Source organism: Lissotriton vulgaris, chromosome 1_1 (assembly GCF_964263255.1).
Source record: "Lissotriton vulgaris chromosome 1_1, aLisVul1.2, whole genome shotgun sequence".
In the NCBI taxonomy this organism is placed as follows: domain Eukaryota; kingdom Metazoa; phylum Chordata; class Amphibia; order Caudata; family Salamandridae; genus Lissotriton; species Lissotriton vulgaris.
In genome coordinates, this window is record NC_141685.1 from 1,381,720,015 (window position 1) to 1,381,739,597 (window position 19,583).

Below are 19,583 nucleotides of genomic sequence, written 5' to 3' on the forward strand. Positions count from 1 at the left end.
GGGCAGGGAAAACTACAAGTTTAAAACACAAAATAGGCGATGAAATATGCAATCACAGGCATATTAAAACTACAATTTTAAACTGTAACAACCACAGGCAAAGACAGTAATCACAGAAAGGGAAAATCGTATTTTTTTAAAAACTTTTGTTTTGGGGAAGAGACAGCACTAGTCTGTCTCCGTACCACTTCCTGGACTCTGCTCACTGCAATCTGGGGCACAGGTAGGCTGCAACTCAAAAGATGGAGTATCACTGTTACAAGCCCCTTCATTGGCTACTCATCCACCCTGAACTTTCTCATTTCCATGGCTATTCCCCCCAAAGTAATTTGCTACTGTCCCTGGAAACAGCACACAACAATCCTACACTCAGTACCAAGACGCATCGGCATTCGTGCTCTCTATAAATACTCTTACTTACAAACCTAGAGATGGGGAATCAAAATGAATCCCCATGTACAATTTATCCAAAAAATCATCAGACCCTAAAGAAACAAAGATTTTAAGTAAAAGATTGTCCTTCATTCCAACTACAAGACTTGACTTCATAAAACTGAGGATGGAAGTATTACAATTCTTTCACAAAATGCGATTGAAAGTTTTCTTTACAAACCATTCGACACCACAAGAGAGAAATGATCCGGGCTAAAGGGACCATCTAACTTTTATCCACCGACACCCCATCATGACTACAGAATTGAAGACCTTTAAAAGAACTGTACTAAGGGACATAGGGCAATGTGTGTGAAGCAATTTTCTGGTTGCTAACAGGCCGAATCGCAGAATCGACCCGTTTGCGACTGGAAAAATGCGTTTGGAATGTACAAAGCCCAAATTGGGATTCTGTAACTTGTTGCCGTATTGACATTTTTGGGTTTTGGAATTTGGTAATTGGAAGTGGCATGTTTAGGGCTTCCCTTCCAAATACCGAATCACATTAACATGTACAAATGTTTTGTGAAGAAAATCCGGTCGTACTTTACCACCAACTCAAAGTTATTGCTAATGCATTTGCATATTGGAAGGGGTCCCCATGAGACCTCTTTCCCTTTGTGTATGTTGGAAAAAAGATTTTTAAGATTACGCATTAGTAGTCCCACTGGCTACTGCCTGCTCTTATGAAAATAAACCAAAACATTACATTTTCCATTGCTGAAATGCCTCCTGTTTTCCTTTTAGGAAAGCAGGCTGCACTTCAATAAAAAAATATACTTTATTAAAACACAATCACAGACATGGTGATCTGCTGACCTTAGTAGGCCATCATCCCTGTGATGGCTGCGGTTCCTAATGGGTCACAAACTGAGACCTACCTAATTAATATTCATGAGGTAGGTTGATTTGTGACTCACTAGGAATCGCAAGTATGAAACAAAACATATCATACATAACGAATAGCGATTTCTAAATATCATCATCATAAAGCTTTATTTCGACATCAAGTGTCATAAAAGCAATAAAAAGACATTTTACAAGAAAAATACACGATAAACTTGTCATACAGCAACTCGCTAAAAATGATATATATAAGCAGACCGTCCAGGTACACCGGTGCGTCCTCATTGTGAGATGCAGTCACTGTGTTCAGCTTATTTAAAACATTAATACACATCATATCAATAAGAACATTCAATTGATGCAGTAAAAATAGAGCGGGAGGGACAACATGACAATTCATCTTGGATAGGATCTGGTAACAAGTTTCCATCCCCGCAGATCTACTAATAATGATGTCCCTAACCTCCTTCGGATAGGAATGCATAGGATTAAAAATAGAAGGAAAAAGTGCATGTGCATAGTATATGTTTTTTTTTATTAATAAGATCAGCCAAAGATCCCTACAGTGATTGCGTGTCAGCGTGTTTCAGCAGCGTGCTGTGCTAGGAGTCAGGAGTCTCTGTCTGGTGAGCCATGCGTGATTTAGAAACTTTGCCACACAACACACAAAAAGCAGTCTGGTATTGGAACTAAGGTTGCGCAGGGCAACCCAATAGTCCTGTGTGCCCAGTTGCTGGCAGTGGTTTTAGCCACTTGTCCCTCAGGATGTTATAAGCTGTGCAAGCAAACAGAACATGGGCAACATTTTCAAACGGGGCCCTGCAACAGGGGCAGGCCTTTGGTGTTTGATTGCGTAAGGGCCATTTCACTGTTCTCACAGACTGGGAGTGTACCGAAACTGAATTGGATATAAAGCATCCTGTCCTGTGGGGCCTGAATAATATCTAAAAAGGGCTCTAAGTGTCTATTCTGCTTGTGAAGATAACATTCTGCTGCTAATCTACCTAGATTCTGTTTGCAGGTTTCTTGGTGATCCACCCATTCCCAATAAAGGCATTTTAACTCTTCTTTTGTGGGTGGTTCCTGGCTATCTCAGAGTGCTTGGAGCCCCAAAGCTGATTTATTTTTCCTAACATTGGAGATCCAGCCTATTTCACAGCCAGTGTCTATTCATATCATCTCAGAAAGGGCTTCAGCGTAGGGAAGGAGCTCTGGGGTTCGCCTAATGCGAGCCCAAAAGAGGAGTGGATGGGTCCTTGCTATATCGCCAATAGATCTTCTTCTCATGTAAAGCATTAAGGGGGTGAGGGGGGCATATTGGAGAAACGTCACCTGGTCCCTGAAAAACTTGTGCTCAGATCTACAGAGATCATGAGACTTGTCAAATCCCAATAGCTGTGCTGCGTACAATGCTGTGCTAACTGCTTTGGCATCATAAACCTGGAGGGCTGGGGCTACTGGTCTACTGTGTGAGAAGTGATGTTCCCTCCCTAGTGCTCCAGCTACTCTTTTAAGCCCCATCAACATTTTTGCTGCGTGGGGCTTCCATGAAAGTTTGTCGGAGAGTCCAACACCAAGATAGTCGAAGGTGCCCACCCTTTCCAGCGGTATCCCACCTAGTGAAGGGTTGCTTTTGTAGGACTTAGGGGGGGTTAAAGGTCATGAATTTGGTTTTTAGGATGTTAATAACCAACCCCCGATTGTCGCAAAAGAGATGGAACCTAATGAGTAGACGCTGCAACCCAGCTGGGGTCTTGGACATCAGCAAGGTGTCGTCGGTGAACAAGAGGGTCAGTACTTTGTCACCCCCCAGGGTTGGTGCGTCTGCTGGATCTTCTTACAGAAAGCTGACCACCCCGTTCATATAAAGAAAGAATAGGGTGGGAGCCAAGACACAACCCTCTCGCACTCCTCTGTTGACTGGGATGAGCTCTGTCAATTGTCCCTGCGCACCCCATCTAACCTGAGCATAATTTCCTTCATGTAGCCGGACCAGCAGATTGAGAATAAATTGGTGAATGCCCATATCTTTAATTGACAGCCACAATTTGCTCCTGGGGTCCAGGAAGTCTTTAGGTCGATAAATGCCAGATAAAGACTGCCCTTACAGATCACCACTACCTTCCAGTAGATAATCAACAGGCGAAACACCTGGTCAATTGTTCCTGTCCTTGGCCTAAAGCCAGCCTGATACTGTGAAAGGATGGCAACATCCTCTGCCCATAGCTGGATCCTCTGCAGGAGGGCTTTGCCAAAGACCTTCTGCAGAGCATCAATCAGACTAATGGGCCTGTAGTTTGAAGGGTCATCTCTGGTGAATTGTTTATAAATCGGGATCACCTCTGTCCCCTTCCAGGACCCGGGGACAGGAGCCCCGCTGGCTATTGTGTTTGCCAGAAGAAGAATATAACATGCCCAGTTCGGGGTGTCAGCAAGAAATAAATCACCTGGCAAACCGTCTGGTCCTGCTCCTTTGAAAGGTACTTCTCTGCCTATTGCAGCCTCTATCTTGGCCAGGTCAAAAAGCTCATCATCGCTCTAAGGCCCAGAGAGAGTGTCAAGCTCCTCAGCGATTTGATTGGAATAACTATTTGGAAATCGCTATTCCTAGTCTCTGTCCATCCGGCCCATAGACTTGTTTGAACAAAACGGAAAAGATATCAAAAACAATGTACCTAAAGAGTAATATTAATCCTTGCATAGATTAAGATTGAGCCAGGAAATAATAATCAAGGCAACCTATAAAGACAGTGCTATAGTTATCATGGACAGAACAGCATATGAGCAAGAACAATTGAGGCAACTTAACAAAGAGGACCAATACAAAGAAATATCTGAGGAACCCTCCCCTATTATTACAAGGAAGATCATGACCTAATCAGCAAAGGCAAAAGCGAAGGGTGGCTATTTAAAAAGAAGAAGGATGCACACATCTCATATACATTCTTCCAAAAATCCATAAAGATCCCATGAGCCTCCCAGGTTGACCAAATATTTCAGGGGGGAACCTTCTGCTAAGTATGTGAATGTATTCCTGAAACCCTTAATTATTGACTTCACACGATACCTGAAGACCTGAAGGGGATGGATTTTGAAGAAATTCATGATACGTTTATCACTTTGGACATCGTAAGTTTATATACTAAGTTATACAAGATTGTGCACCAGAAGCTATGGAATATTTTCTTGACACAGGCCATGTGAGGTCCCCAAGGAGTACATATTGAAAGTTGCCATGATATATCTAAATTACAATTTCTTTTGTTTCAACAAACAATCTAACCGAACAGCGAAAGGGACAGACATGGGCTGCCCCTTCATGCTGGAAATGGGCATTATGTTTATGAATTTATATGATGAGAAATAGGACATCACATCATCGTCTGGAAACGTTACATTGATGATGTTTTAATGATTTGGAAGGACCTAGAAGACAAGATCACAGATTTTGTCAACTGGCTCAATTCAAGAAGTCCAGATATATAATTCTCAATGGCCTCTAAAAAAACCAGATTCAATTCTTGAATATCACAATACACCATGAAGGTAACCGAGTGTTTACTTCTTTATATACCAATGAGACTGAATGGAATAATTTTTTACACTACTCCAGCTTCCACCAGAGGAATCTGAGGGACAATTTACCTTACAGTCAGTTTCTCCGCATAAGGAAAATTTCACAAAGAAGGAAGACTACTTCAGGAATGCTGAGAACCTCCTCACGAAACTTCGACAGAGAGAGAGACCCGAGAAAACTGTTAAAAATGGCTATGAAATGTGCCTGGTTCACGCCAAGCGAAAATGTGCTACAGCCTGTGAATAAACAGCAAACCAAATAAATGGTTTCTGTTAAAACCTTCTCAGGTGCAACAAATCTAATAAAGAATTCAATCAGAAAGAACAGGAAGATTGTAACAGGACTACAACAATTCAAAGAACTACCAATATTTTCCCTTAAATGCAACCAAAATATCCTAGACAATCTTGTTAGATCTAACACCTCATCAAAACCTCAGACTCCTAATATACCTTTCTCATGCCCCCCCAATCATGGGACACCACAAGTGTGGTAATTGTTCACCATATGAAAACACAATTGAGGGCAATGAGTTAAGCTATATGGGTTTCAAGATAAAACACTCAGAATTCACTAACTGTAATACAGAAAACACTGTGTACTATTGTGTACTATGCCCATGAGAGAAAGCCTATCTAGGCAAAGCCAACCAAGGAATAAGGAAGCTCATTATTCAGCATAAATCACGTATTCACTGTAAAACAATGCTTGCCCCTATGGTACAACATTAAAAAAAACAATTAGCTTGATGGGTCTTAATACTGTATAGTCAAAAAATATTGATGTTAGCATGTGTGTAAATGCGGTTATATCTCCACCGTTAAAATGGAGCTTATTAACATAAGGTCTGAGATGGTCTAAAATGTTTTACGCGTGCTCGCACATTTGCCTATATTGTCAGACTGATGTGATGAAAGAAGTATGCAAAAGTAACAAAACGTCAAACTGGCAGCACCCTCCAAAAAAGGTAATTTACAGATGAGCACCCCACTTTTTCTTCTTTAATGGTACGGACCAATCGGAGTGTTCAACTACAACTTCCAGAATCTCTAGTGACCTGCCTGAAAGCAGCGAGCATGTTACCTGTCAGCATTTACTAAAAACCCTCTCATGAGGCACACTGTAATAATCCCCTTTTTAGGTTTGGCACACTCCCCGTCTGTGAGGCAACAGCTAAATGGTATCCAAGCAATACAATACTGAAAGATTGAAGTCTACATGTAGCTGTTGTAGGGCTCATTGGCTGTTTTTTTAAGTCCTTTATAAATAGGTTATGCACTTGCATTTTATAGCTTTTAGTTTTGTCACAGGGCTGCTGTGAGGAGGGTTGGAAATGTCAATTAAGGCTTGCTGGGGATTGTAACATGGTTCTATATGAAACAGCACCAGATAAGGACGCATTGTTATGCTTTTTCCGCCCCATTTTAACCTGCTTTTTAGCATGTTTTTATCCTTCAATTGTATTTATAGCTTTATTGCCTATGTGTCGACTTGCATACTGTATCTTTGCTGTTGTCGGACACTGGACGGATCGTCCACACATATTTAACTGTAATGTGCTGTTGTATGTATTACTCATTAAAAAATATATATATATTTGATATGGTGTTTTTATAGCTTTTATGACACGAGCTGTCGAAATAAAGCTTATACAGCTACAACTAATAATCCCCTGCATGAACTAAGGTGTGAATGCTGATCTGACAGCGACTGGACCCTATGACATACCAAATGACACAGTTAACATTGAAAGATATGTTAGTGAGCCCACACATGTTAATATAGCGCTTGATCCACTTATAAACACAAAAGGCTTGATTACGAGTCTGGCCCGGAGGTGGCGGCCTCAAGACCACCCCATCCTATTACGCTTTGGGCAGTTGGACTGCCACAGCCCTAGCACGACCGACAGGGAACCGCCATTCCCAGGTGGTGTTGCTGCAGTAAGGAGGCCACAACATGCTTGACGGGACCGCCATGGTCCGGCCAAGCATATGAAGAGTTTCCTCTCAGCTGGCGGTGTCATGGAGGTTCCTACTCCATGAACACTGTAGTGGAGAGGAAATAAAGGGGGACCTGCAGGGACTCCTATGCCTCCCCCACTTGGGGATGCATGTGGGGGGCACAACCTGTGCCCCACTGTGGAATGCACCCCAGTTCCTGCACAGCATGGACTTAACAGTCCATGCTGTACAGTAACTGGGTCTGGCGTCCAATGGCAATGCCCATTTTCAGGGAATGCCCAAAAAAACACCTGCCAGACAGGAGGAAACTCCTAATCTGGTGGGCACCCTGACCATAGCTTTGGAGGTTCGGCGGCAGGGCGGACCCAACGCTGCACCACCAAAGATGCAATCAAGCCATAAGTATTAAGTTTTTCCCTTTCCCTTAAGGCTGTCTGAAACTGAAGTAGTGGCAAAAGCGCCAAGTGACTTAGCCACATACAATTGATATGCCGCAGAGCCTTTGAATGGTACTTTAATGAGCACGCAAATATTGATAGAGCGCTAGCACACTTTTTGTGCTGCATAACATAGTAAAAACACTGATCGTCACACTTTTTTCTTTCCCTAAAGGCCACTTGAAACTGAAGCTGCAGGCTGAGCTCTATCCTGCATTCACGACTGCCATACAAAACGCAGTGACTCGCCACAACAATAATTATGCCACAGAACCTGAGAACTCACAAATAGCGCTAACACTGTGTAGCGCTTCATTAGAGTTAGTTTACAATTGCATTTCTGTACCCCACTGTAGCGGCTGCCTACTTAGACAGAGATTCTTCCTCGCCTCAAAATACACAAATTGTGCAGGTCTACCACATTAAACTTGGAGACAGGACAGTTGCCACACAACAGTAAAAAAAAAAAAACTTTTTGTGGTATGGCAAGATTGGTATGTTAAACTAGGTTTTAGGGCTCCTCCCTACTCAAATATGTCTCGGAGTAATTACTGTTCTCAGAGAAGTGAAATATAGTTTTATTTTTTGTTTGCATATAGTGCCCATTAAGGAACTTTGTGAGCCCTAAAGAAGACCTCCGTAAATATTTGTTAGGCCAATAGAAGGTAATAATTGTCAGTGTAAATTACAGAGGTTGAGAGCATACCCACATAAAGGCAAATGGAGGCCAGAAAATTGTTGACTGGATCTATGAAAATTGGACAGCCGCTGCCCCTGCAGGTAAGAGTGGTGGGGCTGGGTTGGGGTATTTGGATGGACGTTGACGATGACGAAGGAAAATTAAATAAATAATTAACTTTCCCTAGTTATCGTCCGTCGAAATCCCCCCCCCCCACACCGGGGCCCACCAGTCTTACCTGCACAGGCCACTGCTGAAATTGGAGCTACTTTTCAGTCATGAAAGAGGTGGAACAGGGTGTACCCAACCTATAAGGCTATTCTTGAATTTCCACAAGGATAAGGAGGACAAGGTTGTAACTCCCATGTTGGACACTTTTTTTGTTGTTTGGACATTTGTTTGTGAGATAAATGTCAGTACTGTGGTTTGATGGTAAATGTTGTTATCCTTTTGATCACCTTAAGTACCCATGTGATTGTATTATAAACCCTTTGCGATGTTAAAAAGTCTTTTGTGATAACATAACATGCTAGTACTTTGTATCTTATGCATGTGCTATACGTCTCTAAACAACTCTGTGATGTCTTCTCCCTATAATTGTTAATGATGTTTCCTTCTTAACTCTGTTAATTTGTTGTGTTTATAAATGTCTTTAATACATTTTAGTTCTGTGTACAGGTGTTGGATAATACTAAAATAACTCTTTGAGGAATAAAAGAATGCACTGCTGAAGGTTTAGGCTCAGAGTAATTATGTGGCCTTTGAAAGAATTGAAGAATTTATGGTTTAGCGGGGGTCTCATGATGTATTATTTAACTTTTAGAAAGCTGGCATTTTCTGACTTTAGCCCACTGGTGCCTGCTGTCTATCTCTGATCACTTTTCTGCAGTGGGTGACAGCTGGGCTTTGTGTATACTCCCTAGACTGCCACACACAATGGGAGCTTGTGTGTGTGACTTGATGGGCCATACTTGGAGGATGAGAGGGAGGAGCTGGACACAGCCTCACTTACACATGAAAAGGCTGTGTCATGCCTCCACACAAAGGGCTGGATATCTCCCTTTTGTGAGTCGAGTCAGGGCAAGAAGGGAGGACCTCCATGCACTTCAAAAATCTTTTTTTGAACTTTCACCCAAATCAAAGGTCCAACCAGGTATAAGTGCTGGACCTCTGACACCATGACGTCAGTACACTTATAGGCCTGTCACCACTCCAGGAAGAAGAACTGCTGTGCTGGTAGAGGCCCGCCACTCTGCTTGACTACTTTTTGCTGGACTCTTACCTTGCCATGTTGCCCTGCTGTCTGCTGCTCTCTCTAACCTGGGTGAGAAAGACTGGACCTGCATCCCATAAATCCAGAGTGACTCCAAGGGCTAGCTGACTGGCCTCCTGACCTGAAGTCTCGGGGACAATATAGACTTCCAACCAACCCGCTTCTACACTTGGACTTTGCAATCTGTGAGTCTGCCCTGCCATGTGGTGCCACCCCAGTCCTGGACCCTGGGAAGTGGGCATAAGATGTTTCCTCCAGCAGAACTGATGTATCCTCTGCTGCAAGAGCAGAATCGATGCATCACTGCTGTTGTGGTAACAGGACCGGGTCATCTCCCTCAGAAGCAGTGCACTGCCTTCAGAAGCACCACTTCGGAACCAACGTATCGCCGCCCCTGCCAGGAGCAGATCGGCGCATCGCATTCAGAAACGGCCCATCCCGGAACTGGTGCATTGCCTTCGGAACTGCCATGCCTGGAGAAAATTGATGCATCAGTGGAGAACACCAACGCATCGCTCATCTTTGTCATCGCAACCAGGATTGAGGTACTTTTGTTCTGCAGGCCTTACTGGGTCCCTGTATCTGGCCCACGCTCCATCAAGGTTGGCATGGACTCTTGACTTTGTCCCAGTACGAAGCAACCAGATATCTCAAGTAAGCGCTTATTGCTTCAAAGCCTTATTAGAGTTTAGTCTTTGAAAATTCATACTCAAGTTCTACCTATTGAATTTTTGTTGTTTTCTTTATTTAATTTAAGTAGTATTGTTCTAACCAGGTGTAGTATCATTTTGTGTGGGTTTTCACTGTTTTAATGTTTGAAGTGTTGCACAAATACTTTACACACTGCCTCTAAGTTAAGCCTGGCTGCTCTGAGCCAAGCCACCAGAGGGTGAGCAAAGGTTAATTTAGGGTTGCTGACGCTTACAGTGACTGGCATTGTTTCTGCTGTTTGACTTAGGGTCACACCTCCAATCAAACAACCGAATTTCTAGCACACATTTACTCAGCCCAGCTCACAGAGGCTCACTGAACATATGTGTGGGTCAGGCTTGGGCAGTGTCAACTAATCCGGACTTTCAGGTCTTCTGCTTCTCCCTCACCCCAAACAGGGTCATGAAAGTATTAGAATATGTCATGAGTGCACTTTCAGAGCCTGTTGCTTTTAGCAAATGTAAGTAAAAATTGTGCTGTAATATGCACTGTTTGACTACTTTTTTAGAAATTTTAGAAACTTTTGCCGAAAATCTAGTTTTATTCTGTTTAAGTTAGAAATAGATACTGGAACCATGAGTCAATGCAATACGTCTGAAACACAGTAATGTTTATTCGGATAGTGAATACAGACAAGCTCTTGGTTGTTTATGGGTGAGATTATCCATGTTAACATGTAATTTGTATTATGTATTATACATGATATATTCACCTGACATGTTATACATGTAAAACCTATGTAAAGTACTTAGGGAGTGATGATGCGTACCACAGATCTTCTATACACCTCGGGCAATCGCCCAAGATGTATACTGTATATGTCTGTGCTTAAATGTCCTTAATATCAAATGCTAAATAAAAAAATGGTTAAACAAAATAAGATAATTAGTAACTTTCCAGGGAGAACAATCCCCACCAAATCCCCCATGTTTAAAACTGCTTTGCTCACTTCACTCACTCACTAACACCTAGCATTTCCTCTGTTTGTGCAGGTAGTGGATGACACTGGTGGAGAAAGCAGGCAGTGCCAGTGGGGAAAGTTGGCTTCACCATCTTAAATACCATTTTTGGCACCAGCACGAATTAGACACTGAGAAGAGAAACCCACAGCAAGGTATCTCATCACCCCTACTGTAAGATGAAGGTAGCGCCAATGGGGAGCAGCCGGACCAGTCAGTGCATAGCATCTCACCACTCCTGCCAGATAAATGTAGACTCCACGTGCAGCAGAAGTGCACTGCATCTCGCCACACCTGCTAGATTAACGTAGGCTCTACAGGCAGCAGAAGGGACTGTCAGTGCCTGGCATCCCACCACTCCTGCCAGATTAATGTAGTCTCCACAGGCAGCAGAAGGGACCGTCAGTGCATGGCATCTCACCACTCCTGCTAGATGAATGTAGACTCTGCAGGCAGCAGAAGAGAATGTCAGTGCATGGCATCTCACCACTTCTGCTAGATGAATGTAGGCTCTGCAGGCAGCAGAAGGGACTGTCAGTGCATGGCATCTCACCACTTCTGCTAGATTAATGTAGACTGCAGGCAGCAGAAGGGACCGTCAGTGCATGGCATCACACCACTTCTGCTAGATAAATGTAGACTGCAGGCAGCAGAAGGGACCGTCAGTGCATGGCATCACACGACTTCTGCTAGATAAATGTAGACTGCAGGCAGCAGAAGGGACCGTCAGTGCATGGCATCTCACCACTTCTGCTAGATTAATGTAGTCTCCACAGGCAGCAGAAGGGGAAGCCAGTGAGTGCCATCTCACCACTTCTGCTAGATTAATGTAGACTGCAGGCAGCAGAAGGGACCGTCAGTGCATGGCATCACACCACTTCTGCTAGATTAATGTAGACTGCAGGCAGCAGAAGGGACCGTCAGTGCATGGCATCACACCACTTCTGCTAGATTAATGTAGACTGCAGGCAGCAGAAGGTACCGTCAGTGCATGGCATCACACCACTTCTGCTAGATAAATGTAGACTGCAGGCAGCAGAAGGGACCGTCAGTGCATGGCATCACACCACTTCTGCTAGATAAATGTAGACTGCAGGCAGCAGAAGGGACCGTCAGTGCATGGCATCTCATCACTTCTGCTAGATTAATGTAGACTGCAGGCAGCAGAAGGGACCGTCAGTGCATGGCATCTCACCACTTCTGCTAGATTAATGTAGACTGCAGGCAGCAGAAGGGACCGTCAGTGCATGGCATCTCACCACTTCTGCTAGATAAATGTAGACTGCAGGCAGCAGAAGGGACCGTCAGTGCATGGCATCTCACCACTTCTGCTAGATAAATGTAGACTGCAGGCAGCAGAAGGGACCGTCAGTGCATGGCATCTCACCACTCCTGCCAGATGAATGTCGAATCTGCAGGCAGCAGAAGGGACTGTCAGTGCATGGCATCTCGCCACTCCTGCTGAATGAATGTAGACTCTGCAGGTAGCAGAAGGGACTGTCAGTGCCTGGCATCTCACCACTCCTGCCAGATGAATGTCGAATCTGCAGGCAGCAGAAGGGACTGTCAGTGCCTGGCATTTCACCACTCCTTCTGAAGGAATGTAGACTCTGCAGGTAGCAGAAGGGACTGTCAGTGCCTGGCATCTCACCACTCCTGCCAGATTAATGTAGTCTCCACAGGCAGCAGAAGGGGAAGCCAGTGAGTGCCATCTCACCACTCCTGCCAGATGAATGTAGACTCCACAGGAAGCAGAAGGGACTGTCAGTGAATGGCATCTATTGCCTCTCTGCTGTTAGATAATATAAGTATAAGAGATGATTTGACTCCCCCTTGTGCTCCTTGCAGACTTGGAAGGCACAGGTGGAAGCCCCTGCATGTCTTCTCATTTCTATTACTAGGAGCAAGGACTTCCATATACAAAAGGAAAACAGTGGCCTCCAATCCCTGAAGAAGAGAGAGGCGACAACATGGCCTTCTCTCTGCTGTGCAGTAAGTAAAGCAGCATTGATCGACCCCCCCTTTCGTACGTGCACAAGTGAAGGAGCTTCTGAATGAGGTTAGTTGTGTGAAATCTCACTGCTGCAGTTTTTAGGAGGACCTTCAGAGGCAGAAAGAAGTTGTCCTCATTGCTCCTGTTGGCAGCAGAGGAAAAGGCCACCCAGAGAGACAACAAGGCCACTGTTTCTCCTCTGCCCTCTGCAGTACACTGGTGGCTTCATGTCAAGCGTGGTGCTCAGCTTGCAACCAGGTGCAAACCCTGTTTGTATCAGAAATTATATTATGGGGGGTGCACAAATTGCTCTTGGTCCTGTTTTTTCCATGACCAATTTCAATTTCTACCAGTCCTGGTTAATACCTGGATGAAGCAGTGCAGTCACAACAATGAATTTAGGGGAAGGATGTGCTGCAAAACCGGTCGCAAAGACTGTTTCTGCACATTATTCCCCATTTTGCCTGCCGCTAGGTATTCAGCTGATAGCAAAGCATCAGCCGCAGAGGGCAGAGAGTAGAGTTGTCTTGTCCGTCTTTTGTAGCTCATTGAGTAGACTGGCATTGTCAGTAAACAGATACTAGTCAGTGGGCATACCCTCTATCCCCCAAGTGGCCCAAGGCAAGGACAACAACATGGTCTCTTTTCTCTGCAGTGTGAAGAGTGAGGAGATGGTGCTGGATCTTTAACACCTAGCAATCGAAGAAGAACAGGAGAGGTAGGTTTCCGTTTATCACTTGAGGACGCAAATTCCAAAAGGACGTCACAGATTATGGCCTAGATAACACCTCCTTGAAGAAGGCCTTAACAAGGAGAAATGTACTTATTAAAAAAAAACAAAAATCACGCATCCCATGAATTGTATGTGAGCTGCAGTGTACAACACACACCCAATCAATGGGATTCTTCAAAGTTTGTCTACGTGTAGGAATTGGAAAGGAAAATGCATGCTTCCAGTGCAAATCCCATGCTAAACAGTGCACTCTCACCTCTGTACCATGATGCGAGGCTGTGCATCGGACAAGGCAGGCTGGTTTTGCACCAGCAGGATGGCAGCAGAAGCTGGCCACTCTTGGTAGATATGGCTCTGTACTGTGCTTTACACCTTGTGCAACACTCGCATTGCATGAAAATTTAGCAAATCTGACCCTATGCATTAATTAGAAAAGATAAATTCCACAATGAAATTGCCCTCTGATATTACCAATCATATTCCTAAAACGCTACTCAGAGTCAAAATCACTTTATTCGATTATTTTAAAATCATAAAAGTATGCTATACAAGTACATTGGTATATCAAGAATAGTAATTAGTATAAGAAACAATATAGAAGTTAAAAAGATTAAAATTAACGACCATATAGCCAGATGTACACATCCTAAAATATGTAAACATATACATATATGCACATATGATAATATTTTAATTGGATATTTTACATGTGTTTATCTTCCCACAAAGGTCTTTTCCAACATACATTTTCAGTGTTGGCGTTCCTAGCATGCTTACCCGCTTTAGCTGTTTCTTGCTGCTGTCACGAATGGCTGACATCAGATCATCATGTAGAGATCTTTGTGGAGTGGAAGGCCTAGATATTTCCTCTGCTCTCTTATCAGAGATGGATCTGAGTGAATTTTTTATTTCTTCCAAAATATTATCTTGTCGCTTTTTGGTTTTCTTGCCTTTTCTTTTCTGTTGACCGTTTTGCATCTTCTTTTTGGCTCTCTCCGCTTGCTTTATGACTTCTGCTATGTTCCTGGTGGGTGCTTTTTTCTCAGAGGCTTCAGCTGATGGAGGCAGAGGAGGTGGTGGGGGCGGTGGTGGAGGAGGTGGTGGAGCTGGTGGAGCCGATGGAGGAGTGTTTGTGAGTTGAATTTTTCTTGCCACTTTTGGCGATGACCAGGGTGAGCTTCTTGGGGAAGCATAAGGTGAGGACATAGGAGTTCCCATTTGCAAGACTTTTGTCCTTGGATTGGCTGCTCCGTCATTGCCTGATTCTCTCTGTTCTTGCATCCGCTTCTGTCTTTGCCTATCCATGTTTCTTGTCAGAATACCAGTCATAGACATCCTTGGACCAGGAAGCTCAAAGTGATACCCAAGTTTTACCACTGTTGTATTGTCCTTCAGCAGTTTAGCGATTTCCATCTCAACCTGACTTCCCATGATATGTCTCTGGTTGTGGAATCTTAATTCTGTTAAAATATTATTATGCTGCAAGGCTCTCATAATAGCCAGTATTCCCTTTCCTGTGATGAAATTTGACTCGATATTTAGACTAGTGATGGTACGGTTCATGGTCAGCATATTAGCAACAGCAATTGCTGCATTGTCGTCAGCATGAGTATTGGCCATGCTGAATGACTTAACTACAGTGTTCTCTTTTAAGGCTTGGGCGAAACGCACCAGCGTGTCTATGGTGATATTGTCAATGTTGTTTAGGTTGACATCAGTGGTCTCTGGGTCATTGTTTTTGATGTTTTCCAGAGTGTCGTCAATAACAGTTGGGTTTCCACCAGACCGGCTGCAGGTTGCTGCCTTAAGGCTGAGCTCCTCTTCCGTTTGTCTGCAATTTTTGGTAGGAGTCCGATGATTCCCGTTGACTAGGACTTCATTGGGAAGACCACCGTTGCACTTTATTGTCTCATTTTGAGGGTCCCTTTTGCCTGCTATCTCAACTAACTCGGAGGCAGTGTGTCCCTTAGTTGGCTGTGTCTGCTTTTCTTCATCGTCACTTTCTTCCTCTTCTTCTTCTTCCTCGTCCTCTTCCTCGCTCTCCTCTTCTTCAGTGTAGGCTTCCTCAGAAGCATCGCTTTGACACCCAGCAAAATCCTCATCCTCACTTTCTTCCTTACTGTCTCCTCCCTTTGTCTCCTAAAAAGAAAAGAAAACCTTAGTTACGTATGTATGTATGTGAAAGTAAAAGACCACATACAGTCATACACCATTCAAGTTTTACTAAAGGGACACCACAAATTCCCTTTGCTATAAAAAGCAGGAAAATGTGCTCTTAGCGGAAAATTAAACAAAACAATTAGGAAGTGAGTCATCTGACCTAGAGATGGGAATTTAATAACAGTGGCGGCCAGCACAGGTAAGAGCGGTAAGGCGGGTGGGAGGTAACATAAAAAAATGAATGAAACCACTAACCTTGTGCTCGCCACATGGCCGAGTCAGTGATGCTGCGAGTCCAAGGTAAGTGGTTTTATTTATTTCATTTTAACTCTCCCATTGACTGTTGACACTTCCCCCACCCCGCCCTGCCCCACCGCTCCTACCTGTGCTGGCTGCCACTGGTTAATCATATTTAGACTTTGTGAAAAACACGGGTAGAATAGTTTTATTTTTCCCTGTTGATGAGTTGTTTCGCTTCAAGAAAATAAACAAGCTTTGGCATAGCCAATAGGTCTCACCTTTCGGACCTTTCATGTGTTTAGCTAGAGCAATTGCACATGAATAATGAAATGAAAATGCTGCGTGGCTGATATTACAAGCACAAACACAATATATGTTCGAAACGCAGCACGTGCCGTCTCTGGCAGAGTCTATGACGGGTCCTCGGTTCCCCAATCACATGGTGGTCCCTGACATTGGGCTGAATCTGACCCCCCTTCACCCGTTCCCCCTTTCACGCAGCCTCCTGGTACCCGTGATGACGCTGCTCCCATAACAATGTGGGTTCTTCTTGGGATGCAGAGGGCGCACGTGGCATTGTGGTCTATGTTTATACCTTGTATTAATCTGTCGGCATTACGGAATATTTTATACTATGTTTCTCCTTTCTACTGCGAAATTAATGAAATCACTCAAAATGGAGAAAAAAATATTTATAGCGCTATGATGCGCTGACGCCATCAATATTCTGCCGTTAGTAGCAGTACCTCTGTTGCCTACGGCTGCAGCCCGCTGGCCCCTGTCACACTGATTGGACTACCTACCACGCGCCTCTTAGCAGCAAAGGGCAAACCCTACAATCCAGTGCCTTGAGCACTTTCTATGAGGTAACGCGCCCTCTTAGCAGCAAACTGTGATCTATGCAATCCAGCACCTTGAACATCTTCTACGAGCCAATTCTTATTGATAGCACAATAATACCTATTTAGCACGTACAAAATACAACAGGGGTACACAAATGACGAAGGCTGAAATATAAACAACAGAGATTACCACAATAAAAATAATAACAATGCAAGGATACTACTACTGCTAGTCCTGCTACTACAACTAATCACAATAAAACTAAAAATAAAAAGAATACTGCTACAGCTGCTAGTACTACTGCTACGACTAATAATAATAATACAACTGAAAATAATATCAATTAAAGAAAAGTCTGATGATGAGGAAAGAAAGGGCGAAGAACAGTAATGTATTAATTATTTTACATAGAGCTTCTGACCACGGTCTTGGGACCTGAAGCTGCTGCCGACTTTGGAACTTGGGAACCAGGATCGAGTGTCGGCGGCGACACAACATCCTGTGATCCTGGGCAAATCACTTACTCTTAAAAAATGCTTTGCTTAAAAAATGAATGTGTCAGAGGGGAGTGTAACAGGCCCCTCGCGTAAAGCGCAACAATATAAAAATGCAAAAAAATTGACCTATTACGAACTCAGAAACATACAATTTAACTTAATTTTGCAATATAATGTGGAACTAAGCTTTATTTATTTTATTTTTGATGCAGTTTAAATTGGGATATTTTTACATTTTGTGAATACAAGTTGCACCAGTCCGTTCTAGAGAGAAAAAAAGAACCACCATAATGCAGAATGCACATGCCAGCTCGAGGAAAATACTCAGGAGTGGTGCCGGGGAGGAGGCACTACAGCTGCCTCCCAGCACGCCGCTGCTTGATCCCGCAGGCAAAACGCTGTGGGAGTAAACCTTTTAGAAGTAGTGGGACATGCACCCACCTTTAGCCATTTGCAGGCTTGGGCCAAGAAGACCCATGCAAAAGCCAACCCAATGCGTGGGAGGAGTCAGACCCACAGAGTATTCACAAGAAGTCTCGCAGAGCAGCGTATGCACGCTGCTAGGCTCGACCTAAAAAAGGGAAAAGTTGACAGAACAGTGCCAGTTTCACGTTTTCCTATATGGTATGAAATTTACCAACCTCTTTAGAGTTGTTCTATACGTTTCTGTACATTGGGTGGCATAAATCTTCATTCAAATTATCTTGAAGCTGTTCTGCTACATTTGCAAACATATTATAGCATTACTGCATATTTAGATGTGTTTGATGCTTGGTAATCTGTATTTACATAATTGCTATCATTCAGTGTGTCTGTATTTGCTTAGTTATGATTATTGTGTGTGTAACTTCCCATATTTTTTTATTATTTGTCTGAACGTTGCAGCTCCGCCCAAGCGCGATTAATTCCCCGCCTGTGCGGGAGAATTTATCAGTGGGCGGGGTTCGGACGGCTCCCGGCCGTCATGAGCACACGCCTACTATGACTCATGACGTCCGGGAGCTGTCCTGGGTACCCGAACGCCACGCCCAGCCCCGCCCCCCCCCCCTCACACCGCGGCTGAATTTGCCGCACAGCGAAGGGGTTAATTCAGATCCTAGTCTATAGTCACAAAATGCTTACATATGTGCCTATCTACAGCCACATAGTTCAGATCAGTGTCGGCCTTTTGGTCTTTGTTCACAGAATGCTATGTGTCTATATAAAGTATTGTGGGAGCTTTTGGGCATTTATTAAATTGTGTGTTATTAACAAAGTTCAGAATATGTATCTACATTAAAATTTACATGTTTACACTTATATGAAGATTTTGCTGGGACCTGTTCAAGTCCACTTTCCTGTTTTATGCTAACTAGAGCTTGGTTAGGCTTCAATGCCATATTGTTTTCAAATGCCTCACCCTGAACGTTCACTTTATTTTTTCTTCTGCACGCAGTCAAGCAGTTATGTTTGTTTATTTCCAGATCACGCAGTTCTTGAAGTCTTTCTAACATGGGTTCAGTAATGTTACAACATTCAAGGTTTCTTCCCCTGCTTGCTGTGTTACATTAATTCACAATAGTTTGCATTTATCTTGTAACTAGTTTGTTCTGCCATCTGCAGATGACATGAGCATAGAGTGGTTTGAATCAATATTCATGTAATCAGATAGCGCTTAGGTGGGAAGGCAGTATGACACTCTATTTACTGTGTCCTGATTTGCTGGACATTGTATTTTTTTGCTCATACCATGATGAGTCTGCACTTTAAATGTTAGTCTATAAAAAGGATTTCCTATATAAACCCCCAGATTTGGGTATAAGCCTAATGACTTTCTGATGCTACTAGGGATGCTGTCCAATTTCTTACTGATTTTGCGGTTCAATGGGAGTTAGAATGGGACTTAGATTATTTCTGATATTGCCCATAATTCTGTATTGCCCTATTGCTGAGAACCTTCACTGCAATGAGTGTATGTATCTCCATTTTAGAATTTCTACATTATACCTATTGAGTTGTTGTAAAAAAAATTCAAAATTTCCCAAACCTGCCCCATAACTCGCTTATTGAGTCTGTCCTTACTTCATTGACTGTATTTTGTAGTATGTGTAGTGTTGTGCTTTATCTTGGGACATATTACCTCATGAAATTGTGGTTTGACACCACTACAATCCATTCACTGTGTTAATGGATGAAGGGCTTTTTGGGTGTAAGAATTTAGGGGTTCACATGATAAGTCAATGACTGCATTTCTATCTTT

At 43.4% G+C, this 19,583-nt stretch overlaps 1 protein-coding gene across 1 annotated transcript in view; it reads right to left on the minus strand.

Moving 5' to 3' along the window:
• Positions 1-19,583, minus strand: part of LMOD2 (leiomodin 2) — a 75,261-nt gene that overhangs the window by 34,573 nt on the left and 21,105 nt on the right. Inside the window, exon 2 of the mRNA XM_086966806.1 lies at positions 14,382-15,743. Within this exon, the coding sequence (XP_086822932.1) occupies positions 14,382-15,743 (1,362 nt within the window). The remainder of the gene's footprint in view (positions 1-14,381; positions 15,744-19,583) is intronic.